The following is an 11,369-nucleotide window of genomic DNA, read 5'->3' on the forward strand; positions in this document are numbered from 1 at the left end:
TGATTTTGTTTGTTTACAACTTCTCTCTGCATTGATTCATTTCACCGCAATCCCATCACGATACAACGTTCATCCTTGCACAAATTGACCCAAGCAAACAAGCAAGCATCCATTATCAAGGGGTTGTGGTGCGTCACAAGCAAATAACAAGCAGGCGCCCAGCCAGGGCGATCAATGAGTACAGACAGACGCGAGATTGAGTAACAGACGCAACACATACTGGTGTTGAGCTACGATGGTTGCAGTGACGCGTCGAAATCGTATGTGATGTTGGTGGCAAGGCACGTTCTGAACTTGTCGTCAAAGCTGCCGAGCGTGTAGTGTGGCGACCGCTGGTAGATGTGCAGGCCACGCCCAAGCCGGACCACGAACCCGTTATTGAACTTTGCTTGCCTGAACGCGGCATCGTGGACACGCGAGGGTGCACAGTGAGCAAAGACAGAAGGGCGCATGGTAAAAGTTGAGATGAGTAGGTGCGCAAACTGGCGAAAGTGCATACAAGTCGGTGCACACATATCGTATGCACGCACGCACGCACGCACGCACGCACACGCACATGGTTGTTGGTTTCCATACACACATGCACGTAGTTGTTGGTTTATATACACCCAACCACACACACACACACACACACACACACACACACACACACACACACACACACACACATAAACACTCGTGCACACATAAACACTCGTGCATACACGCGCAAATACCGGTCGTGAAGATCCCCGCGAATGTTGACATGAAGCGTCATTCCGTGCTCGCGCAATGACGCTTTGAGTGTGTGGACTGAGGCGTCGCGCAAGCTGTGATGTTGGATGCGTTGTTGTTGTTGGTGGTGGTGGTGGAGGTGACAAGTTGTCACATACGAAAGGGTTGGATGTGTGAGGTGGAGGAGGAGGGTGAAGATGAACGGGAATGTTCGTGGCATGTGCCGGGCACACAAGTACACGCGTGTGTGCATGCAGCACAACACAACACACACACACACACACACCACACACACACGCACACACACACAACACACACACACACGCACACATACGCACTCACGTGGTACTCACGAAATGTCGTCGCCGCGCGGGTTGGTGGTGTGGACTCGAATCACCTTCACTTCATTACGAGCACACAACTCGCAGAAGCGTGTGAGGTTGTGCAGCTGGTATGGTTTGCACAGATAAGGCTCGTCCAATGTCACTTCTGTCGCCCGTTGCATGACAGGACCAAAGATGGACTGCATTTGCGTTGGCAATGACGAGGGCAAGTGGAAACCGCAGACGGATTCAGAATGAATGCAGACGCTGATGATGGTCGCTCAAACGACAAGTGAAAGGGCAGACGCAGAACAAAACAAGGTGTACCACACACACACACACACACACACACACACACACACACACACACACACACACACACACACACACACACACACACACCTCGTAGGAGTGGCCTGTGGTCCCCTGTGCAATCTCCAGCCGCTTTGATGCCAGCTTGGCCAACTGCTTGAGATCCTGCGGGTGCAAGTGTGTGGTCGTGTGAACAATGGCGATCGGTGACGTTGTGGGTGTCATGTGTGTGTGTGTGCTGATGCTAACCGTCGCCACAAGCCAGTGCGCACGCCCACGCACAAACACGCCCACACACACACACACACACACACACACACACACACACACACACACACACACACACACACACACACACACACACACACACACACACACACACACACACACACACACACACACACAAACACACACGCACGCACGCACACCTCAAGGGCATCGAGGTAGCGCTTCACGCTCACAAGGAGCCTTTGTCTGCTCTCTTCGGATGTCATGGCCTTGGCGGCGTCCAGCAGCACCTTGATGGTGCACTCAAGCCTGGATGATAGAGGGGGAGGAGGGAAGACAACACAGCCATCATGTCAACCAACACACGCACACACACATACACACACACACATACACACACGAGCGCACGCGCAAACACACACACATGTACACACGCACACACACACATGTGCGTACTTGGCCGCTGCTTCCTGGACGCGGCCTTTGGCCCGGAGGTCCTTGGCTTCCAGCGCCATCACCTGCGCCGTCTGGATCGTGGGTGGTTGCGACGACATCGTTTGCGGTTGTTGGTTGCTTGGTTGATGATGAGTCATCGAAAGCATTTGGGGTGGTCCTTCCAACTGTTCGGTCATGCTCATAGGCTCACTCACTTCACTCCACCTACACCGCTCCTCTTCATCTTCAAGCCCTCCTCACGCACACCTCATAAGGCGAGACACAGCACCTTGTTCACGTGGGACAGCCCTCGTCTCCCTTTCTCTTGGCAGTTGACTGCCCTTGCCAGTCTGCTAGTAGACTGCCTTCGTTTCACTTTGCAAGCTTGTACTTCGTTCGCCCAAGCAGAGCAACACAAACGAAAACGATGAAACGACCGAACGACACACGAGAACGCTGATACTCCTGCCAACCCTTCGACAGGGCAGAACACCCAACTAAAACCCCCCACAGAAGACAACATGATAACACTCGATGTTAACACGCAACGGCAAGAGAGAAAAGACAAGAGGTCAACAAAAGAACAAAGCAAGCAGGCGGGCGACAAGAGGACAAGGCAACATGGCAAGAAGAGAACAGAAGAACAGGCGCGCCTTGGCGCATTGAAGAGGTACTGTATCCAAAGTTCTAAGCACGCAAACGTAGTGCTGACCCAGAAACGAAGCACTCTAAGCACTGGAGCACTCCTCTCCAACTGCAGCACTTCAACAGGGAAGTTCGGCTGTGACACCATGAAACACGCACACACATGGGCAACCACACATCCACACATCTACACATGCATGCACTAACCAAGTGCATCAGGCAAGCTTGTCGCGCAACGTGTCAAAAGGTGGCCTTTCGCTTGCTTCCCCGTCCATGCACTCCAGCGCCAAGTCCTGGTACCACTGCGGAATGGCGCCTTCTGCTCAGCAGCACATGCCGAGAACATGTGTGTGGGGGGGGGCACGTGGGTGAGAAACATGTGTGCGTGTGTGTGTGTGTGTGTGTGTGTGTGTGTGTGTGTGTGTGTGTGTGTGTGTGTGTGTGTGTGTGTGTGTGTGTGTTGAGGGCGTGCATTTGAGTAGATGACAAACAAGAGTGGATGCTACATACATACATACATGCACGCACACGTATATGCACACACCTGGATCGTCAAAACGAAGGCGCTTGCCGGAGGTGAGCAATGCTTCCAATGTCAGCAGCATTGGTCCGCGGAACTTGGGATACTCTTGCTTGATGATGTCTGGTGTGCGTTGCATGGCAATCTCCCACAGCAGCACGCCAAAGCTGAACACGTCGGCCTTGCTGTCGTAATCCCCACCAGCGAGAACCTCCGGCGCCATGTACAAGGGCGTGCCGACGCCAACCGTTAGGCTGAGTTTGAGGGTCTGCCCGCCCAGCTGCTGCGAATACGGCAATTCCTCGGGTCCCTCCTCAGTTCTGGGCATCTCAGCAGACAGCTTCTGGCGCACGGACCCGAAATCCGAAATCTTTGCGCGCAGCTTGCTTGACACAAGCACGTTTCCGCTCTTCAGATCCCTGCGCGTGATGTGCATGTATGTGTGTGGGTGTGTTTGTGGGTGTGCGCGTGTATGTGTGTGTGTATGCATGCGCGCATGTGTGTGTATGTATGTGTGAACATGAAGCTGGGAACGATGTCAAGACTTGCAACAGCGCACAAGGCAACAAGAAGCAACCGTCTGGCAGTGCTCCACCCCTCATCCAACCCTCACCCCCCCCCCCCCCACACACACACACGTGCACACACAGACACACATGCGCGCATGCACCTGTGGAACTGGTCGAGGCTGTGGATAAAGGCCATGCCACATGCGACGTCGCAAGCCAGGCGCTGCTTCAGCTCCCACACGGAGGTGAAGTGAATTTCGCCGGCCATCATGGAATCACGCTTGTTCACAACAATCAGGCCTTGCTCCTCGTCCACGTCCATGTTTCCACTGCTGAAGGAAGACCCGACGCTGTGGTGCCGCATGGCATTGTCTGCCAACACCTCGTGCAGATCACGCTTGAGCAGGTCCTTGAGCGAGCCCAAGGGCACAAACTCCAGCACCATGAACGGCGACTCATCTGGGGTTGAACCCGCCCCGAAGAAGCGCACCACGTGTGGGTGGCGTGTGCGCTGCAGGAAGGAAACCTCCTTCTCAAACTCCACCTGCGTGCTGGCGTCAAACAGCGCCACGCTGTGGTTGAGCACCTTCACAGCAACAAGCAAGGCGTCCCACTCGGCCTTCCACACATCACCAAAGGCGCCGCTGGCAATGGGGTCGAGGAAACTCAGCTGGTCGTAGTCAATCTCCCACCCGGACTTGAGTGCCAGTACCTCGGCATCCTTCTCCACCAGCAACGCCTGGTCCAGGTCGCGCTGCTTGCGGAATCTGCGCATGCGGCGGCGATAGCCAAGGCGCGTGACGTAGATGCACAAGGGCATGACGGCAAACAGCACGCCCAGCGTAATCTCCAGCGTTGGCGCGCGCTTCTTGTGACAGCGCTCGCCGCGTCGCCGGTACCCGCTGGCGCAGCGGCATTCGTGGGTGTAGCCAACCTCGGACGTCAGCGACGTCGCCTCGCCTTTGCGGGCGCGCAGGCTGTGCAGCTGCAGCCTGCACTCGACGGGCGTGTCGCCAAGAGACAGGATGGGAATGTGGTCGCGGTTCGGCAGGGTCACGCCACTTAGCGTGGTGAGGGACTGCTGGGAGACACCGGTCAGCTCGTCGGTTGCGGCGCGCATGACGTCGAGGTTGTTCAGCCAGGGGTTGTCGCTCATGTCCACCACAAGCGCCACGCTCAAGCACCGCTCAATCATCTCCAGGAAGTGCACTTTCGGTGCAGTCGTCATGTTGCGCATGTTGCGGGCGAAGAGGGCGCGCGTGCCCCAGATGGTGCAGATCATGGTTTTGACAGGCACGCGCGTGCCGCTGATGTCGAGCACGTCAATTTCGGCTGCGTGGATGGTGTCCAACTGCGAGCAGCCGGACACATTGAGGTGCCTCACATCACGGTCGACTTCAAACGTGGTAAGGGCCACGTTGCTCTGGAGCTGCACACTCTCGTACAGCTTGCTGCGAGGCAGCGCGATTGACGAAAGCCCCGTGTGCGTGATGGCGAGCTCCTCCACCTCATCGTCGAGCATGTCGCGCAGATCTGACAGCAGCGGGTTCTTGTCGTGCAGGCCTGGCCAGCCAATGCCAAAGCTCCGCAAACGAATGCCCTGGAACGGGAGGAGGTCCGGCACCACCATGGCGCGTACGTCCAGGTGCTTCAGGTTGCGCATGCTGTGCTGCAGGGAGGCGAGGATGTTGCTGTCGTAGACGAGGGTGCTGTGCACGTGATCTGCGCCCGGGTCGATCTGCGCCGCCACCTGCAGCGTGGTGAGGTTGTGGTTGTTGCGTAGGACGTCCAAGCGGACATCGGCCAGCCGGTGCCAGTTCATGCTGAGGGTGTGCAAGTTGGACAGCTGCTCCAGGCCCTCAATCTGCTGAATCGGGTTCTCGTCGAGGTAGAGCAGTTGCAGGTTGCGCAGCTTGGAGACGTCGATGGCGGTGATGCCGCTGCGCGCGCACAGCAGGTGCTTCAGGCTGGCCAGGAACTCAAACGGCTCCGTGGACAGGGAGCGGAAGTTGTTGTCGCCGATGCTGAGCTCCTCCAGCCTGCTCGCGTCACGAAGGAACTTGGTGGGCAGCTTGCTGATGTGGTTCTGGGCCAGGTTGAGCCTGGTGAGGTTGCCGAGGCCGGAAAAGACGCCGGTGGCAAGCGACGTGAGTTGGTTCGCCTGCAAGAAGAGCGTGTCGAGGCGCTCGAGCTTGTGGAAGACTTCGGGCACCAGCTCGGTGAGCATGTTGTTGGCCAAGTCCAGGTGCAGCAGGTTGACGAGGCCGTCGAAGACCGCTTCGTCGATGACGCTGATGCGCCCGCTTTGCAGGAAGAGGGTTTCCAACATGGTGGTGGAGGAGAAGAGGTTTGGTGGGAGGGAAGACAGTCGCAGGGAGGAGGCGTCGAGGGTGGTCAGCCTGGACTGCGAGCTGAGCATGGTGCGCGGGAGCTCTTGGATGGGGTTGTTGGCGATGTTGAGCACACGCAGGTCTGGCAGGTTGGAGAAGGCGTGATCGTCGATTGTGGTGATGACGTTGCCGTCGAGATGCAAGTCTCGCAGGTGCGCGAGCGGCTCAAAGTCCGAGTGCTCCACAGTGGCGATGCCGTTGTTCGCCAGGTTGAGGGTGGTGATGTTGTTGAGGAAGTGCAGCCCTTGAAGCGAGGTGATCTGGTTGTGGCGGAGGAAGAGGCGTTGGAGGCGCGTAAAGTCATGGAAAGCATCGTCCACTGCAGTCACGAGGTTGTTGTTGAGGTTGATGGTGGTGAGCGGCAAACGCAACCGTTGCCTGTTGGACAGAAAGACAATGTCGTTTTGCTGCATGTTCAGCTCACGCAGGTCTGGTAAGTCTGCAAACACGTGAAAGTCGAGTGAGGCACTCCTGTACTGTTGGATGTGGATGACTTTAATGTGTTGCCACAGATGCGGGTTGCGCACCAACACACATTCGAGGTCTCTGAAGTCGCGAGGGCCCACAAGCGTCAGTTCAACAGCAAACTCTGCAATGGCCCGAGCAGCAGCGCGTGCGTCATGCATGGGCTCAGGGTGAGGACTTGGTGTTGTGTCGTTTTCTGTGCGAGTGCGCGTTACGGTTGTGGTTGTTCCTGCAGTAGTTGTCGCCCGTGGTGCTGATGGCCCCCCTGCTGTGGTATTGGCTGGTGGTGTTGTTGTGGTTGTCGTTGTGAGTTGTTCCTGGTTGGGCAGGTCGTCGGCAAACTCGCAGGTATCCTCGTCGAGATACAGAAAGAGGTGGAACGGGTCGTCTCTGCCCACTGCGCACTCGCCTCGCTGAACGTTCCCCAGCGTGCAGGTGATTGTATCACTTGCGGTTCCCGTTGGCTGTGGTGGCTGGCGTTGGTCTTGCTGGTCTTGCTGTTCTTGCTGGTCTTGCTGGTCTTGTTGGTCTTGCTGGTCTTGCTGTTGCTGCTGTCGTTGGCGTTGCTGCCGCTGAAAAGGTGATGAGAGGCTGCGGGCTGCGCGCTCCAGCACAGGCACGCTCTTCTTGCTACTGCTGTATGGCCATGCCGTTGTTGTTGTTGTTGTTGTTGTTGTTGTTGTTGTTGTTGTTGTTGTTGTTGTTGTTGTTGTTGTTGTTGTTGTTGTTGTTGTTGTTGTTGTTGCTGTTGTTGGTTGTGGCTGAGGTGTGGTGGTGGCTTGCCGTGGTTGGGCGCCGAAGCATGGGCGTGTGTTGTCCGTGTGATGATGCTCTGGGAGCGGCTGAAACAGGGCATCAGCACAAAAGTGACGCACGATGGTAAGGAAGGGGCGGGCGGTGGCGTCCTTCCAAGCCGTGTCCTGCGGAGACGACGAGGCAAGCTGTTGCAGTGCATGCTGAGCTTCTTCACACAGCGATTGGTGCTCCGGACACCCGACAGGAAGGCATGGCCCTGAGGCATCATCAGGGCAGGACACCAGGGGGCGACACAGTGCCTGGGTGGTTGTGGTCGTCTGCGACAACCCAGGTGCTACCAGGACCGCAGTCACGGCAAGAAGAAGCGAAACGACCGCGCAGCCCAGGACACGCTGGCGTGGACGAGCTTGTGCGAGTGCAGTGCCAGCCATTATGATGGCGAGCGAAACCAAGCACAGGTTTGAGAGTGTGAGAAACAGGAGGGGAAGGCCGAGAATGAGCGAAAGAGCGTTCGAGCAGGAGTAAGGGGAGGCTTGTGATGGTTGGTGGTGATGATGTCGGTAGCGATGTCGTGGGAGAAAACAAGGAACAAAGCAACAAGCAAAGAAGCAACAGCTAACTGCTGCTGATTGTTTTGAGTGTGGCGGAGAGAGAAAAGGACCAAACAAGCAAAGCGAAAGCGCACGAGACAACTACTCGCACAAAAGAAGAAAGGAAGACGGCGGAAGAGCGAGGAATGCTGTTTTGGTGAGAGGGGAACAACGCACCAAACCCGCATGGCCAAAACAGACCGCTTTCCGGGCAAAACGACAAAAACGCGTGGTTGCCCCGGTTCCTCGTGCTTGCATGCACGCACGCATGCGAGCGCATGACCAAAGATCGTGGCAAATCCTCCAAAATCGACTAGGTTAAGTCGTGACAACGCGACACATCGGAAAACATTGCTGAGTCAGCCGTGGCGAAAGCGACACACGACATACAAAGCGATTGAAGGAGGACAAGAGTCGGTGCAATGATGAAGATGACCACGTTGACGATGGCTTTGGTGTTGGTGTTGCTGTTGCTTGTCATCCTGCCACCTGCTGCTGTTGTTATTGTGGTTGCGGCTGGCATCGACCCTCGCTATGCCATCAACATCACCGTCTACCACGTCAACGAGGTGTGTATATGTGTGTGCGCGCGCGTGTGTTGTATGTATGTGTGTGTGCTCGTGTGTGTGTGTGTGTGCTCTGGTGTGTGTGCTGGTGTGTGTGTGTGTTTCTCTCTCTGTCTCTCTGTCTCTCTGTCTCTCTGTCTCTGTCTCTCTCTCTCTGCCTCTCTGTCTCTGTCTCTCTCTGTCTCTGTCTCTCTCTTTCTCTCCCCCTCTCTCTTGCTCTGTGCGCCATCCCACAGACTCTATATGGCCCAGTGCTGGATTCCTGCCTGCACCTGACAGGCGCACGATAAGACTTAACTTGTATTGAAGGTTAAACGAAGATGCGGCTTAGCAGATCATTGGTTGTAATCTTACAGTGCGGTTGGACTACGTTCGGAGGTTCGTTTGGCTCTTAGCATACAGAAAGGAAAAAGGTCCCTGCAGACACCTCGATGATAGACGACAGACAGCGTCATGAAAACGAACAACGAGAATCGAGGGTCCCCATGATGCGGCTGCAACTACGCAGAGATTCACCATCTCGCTAACCCCTACAGTACTTCGGTTTATGGGTAAGAATGCACCGCACGCACGGTCCTGACATCATTCTTTCTAGCCGGTTGAGCATGTCTACGCGCCTAAGCTGACTGTTGGTATTTCGCATGGAATCTACCCCTCGTACGGTCGGCCATGAGCTTCGACGGGATGCCCCGTTGACACTACCCTGAGAGTCCCTCACGCGATCTCGCGTAGACTAATGAGCCTGAAGGGTAGTGGAATGTTCAAAAAAGAGACCGGCCATAAGTGAAGACGACACACACACACACACACACACACACACACACACACACACACACACACACACACACACACACACACACACACACCCTCGTTTCTCGCACTGTGTCGTTGCCGCGACTCGTACACTTCACAGCCAACACACACACACACACACATACATACACACACACACACACTCACTCACTCTCACACTCTCTCACACTCTCTCCCACTCTCACTCATCCGCACCCAAACACACGCGCGTGATGACTCAAACACATGCAGGCAAGTACGAGTGCAAGTGCGTGCTGCCACCGCCGCTGGCGATGTGTGGTCCGACGGTCGGATATGAGGACGTCGCGGCGTCGCATGTGCAGCCGCTGCCGGCCCCAGACGCCCCAAACTACCTGTGGTGGCGGTACAACCTGGCACAGTACTTGGGAGGCGCGTGGTACTCGTTCCTCGAGGAGGGAAAGTGTCCGCACACGCCAGCGGCAGCGGCAGCGGCGCCGTTGCAATTGGCGTCAGCATATGCACAGCCACGTTCACACCGTGACGGTGACGGTGGTACGAGCAATAGCCTTGATCACAGACAACGAACCGTGAACACCAACAACAACAACAGCAGCAACAGCAACAACAACAACACCAACAACAACAGCAGCAGCAACAGCAGCAACAGCAACAGCAACAGCAACAACAACAACAGCAGCAACAGCAGCAACAGCAACAACAACAACAACAACAACAACAACGACAACAACAACAACAACAACAACAGCAACAACAGCAGCAACACCAACACCGGTGACAGTTGCTACTGGCGTGTGGTGGATGTGCGCAAGCGCGTGCGTAAGAACTGCACGGATGCGATTATTCAGGCTGCAGTGCAGTCGGTGCACCCAGACTGCTTTGGAGCCTGCAAACAACCACGCAACGTGACGAGCCCCTGCTGGATCGAGTGCTTCTTCTCGACTTTGATGGGCAAGACGAGTGCGCACGAGGTGTACGACCCATCCCATGCCCTCAACACCACGCTCTTGCACGGTGCATTTCTGCAATCGTTTGCTGACCCAGAGCACCAAGGGTGCCCGCCCGTTTAGGACCAGTGCATGTACACGGTGGGAACGGTGGGAACGGTAGCTCTATGATGTGAATACGTGCACAAATGCGTGGGCGCTTCGTGCGTGCCTTGTATGTGGATGGGAGTTTGCTCGCGTGCCTGACATATGGGAAGGCGTTTTTTCGTTCAGTGGTGGGTGGTGTTGGTGATATAATACATACACGCAGCCTGACAGGCGTGAGAACATGCATGGCTTTGACGTGACGCCACACACGCATACACATATCAGGGTTGAAACTCTTTTCTCACATCAGTATCGTGCACAGGAAGAGGGAGGGCGCGTGCAAATGGTTTCCTTTAGTGTTCTCGACAGGCACGAGCCCGGTCAGACAGACAAACAACAGGCACACGAAGGGATGAAGACGAACGGGCAGACAGACATGCAAATCAAGCGCGCGCGCACACACACGAATGAAACACAAACACAAAATCAAACACACACACACACACACATGCACACGTCACACACATACACGCACGCACACATGCACACACATTCAATCACATACGCAAAAATCAAACACATGAACCACAAACGTACAACACACACACACACACATCGGCTCAGAAGACGATGCGGTAGGAGACATATCTGCCTGCTGTTGGGCTGTTGTTGCGAATGACCTTGCAGACCTGCCCGCGCTTGAGGCCGAGGTAGCGGGCGACGGGGTCAGACACCTTCATGCGCGGCAGCTGCTGCTCCTGCAGTTTGTATCGCTGCAGCAACGCCTGCTTCTCCTCTTTGCTCAACACCACGTGTTGTGGCACAAGCTGCACAGGGTGTCGAGAGCACAGTGGTGGTGATGGTGGTGGTGGTGGTGGTGGTGGTGGTGGTGGTGGTGGTGGTGAGAGCCCGTGAAGAAGTGAAGAAGTGAAGAAGTGAAGAAGTGAAGAAGTGAGAGCGGGAGAAGAGTAAGAGGGAGCCCAAGCACAGAGTTGACGAGCCAAATACAGGGGACGGGGGTTCAAACGAAATGATTTGCATTTTCGTCGTCGCATCATTAAAGTACACACACACACACACACACACACAC

General features: G+C 55.7%; 4 protein-coding genes across 4 annotated transcripts in view; 1 reads left to right on the top strand and 3 right to left on the bottom strand.

The window, feature by feature from the left end:
- Positions 1 to 8: 8 nt before the first annotated feature.
- On the bottom strand, positions 9 to 2,170 carry PTSG_07807 (uncharacterized protein; the record flags this gene model as incomplete). Its single annotated transcript, XM_004991553.1, has 6 exons — positions 9 to 393; positions 717 to 809; positions 1,068 to 1,237; positions 1,440 to 1,514; positions 1,778 to 1,886; positions 2,034 to 2,170. 6 exons carry the CDS (start codon positions 2,168 to 2,170, stop codon positions 231 to 233), a joined length of 747 nt encoding a protein of 248 aa, XP_004991610.1. The 3' UTR covers positions 9 to 230.
- A 702-nt stretch (positions 2,171 to 2,872) lies between these two features.
- On the bottom strand, positions 2,873 to 7,728 carry PTSG_07808 (TKL protein kinase; the record flags this gene model as incomplete). Its single annotated transcript, XM_004991554.1, has 5 exons — positions 2,873 to 2,976; positions 3,202 to 3,596; positions 3,848 to 7,113; positions 7,176 to 7,373; positions 7,417 to 7,728. 5 exons carry the CDS (start codon positions 7,726 to 7,728, stop codon positions 2,873 to 2,875), a joined length of 4,275 nt encoding a protein of 1,424 aa, XP_004991611.1.
- Positions 7,729 to 9,478: 1,750 nt separating this feature from the next.
- On the top strand, positions 9,479 to 10,315 carry PTSG_07809 (uncharacterized protein; the record flags this gene model as incomplete). The annotated part of the gene is made up of 2 exons (XM_004991555.1): positions 9,479 to 9,735; positions 9,994 to 10,315. The coding sequence occupies 2 exons, from the start codon at positions 9,479 to 9,481 to the stop codon at positions 10,313 to 10,315; spliced, it is 579 nt and encodes a 192-aa protein (XP_004991612.1).
- A 584-nt stretch (positions 10,316 to 10,899) lies between these two features.
- Positions 10,900 to 11,369, bottom strand: part of PTSG_07810 (polymerase II polypeptide E) — a gene marked incomplete at both ends in the record, with an annotated part of 4,781 nt that continues 4,311 nt past the window's right edge. The window contains one exon of the mRNA XM_004991556.1: positions 10,900 to 11,106. Coding sequence (XP_004991613.1) covers positions 10,900 to 11,106 — 207 coding nt within the window. The remainder of the gene's footprint in view (positions 11,107 to 11,369) is intronic.

The sequence above is a fragment of the Salpingoeca rosetta genome, assembly GCF_000188695.1.
Source record: "Salpingoeca rosetta unplaced genomic scaffold supercont1.19, whole genome shotgun sequence".
Taxonomy (NCBI): Eukaryota; class Choanoflagellata; order Craspedida; family Salpingoecidae; genus Salpingoeca; species Salpingoeca rosetta.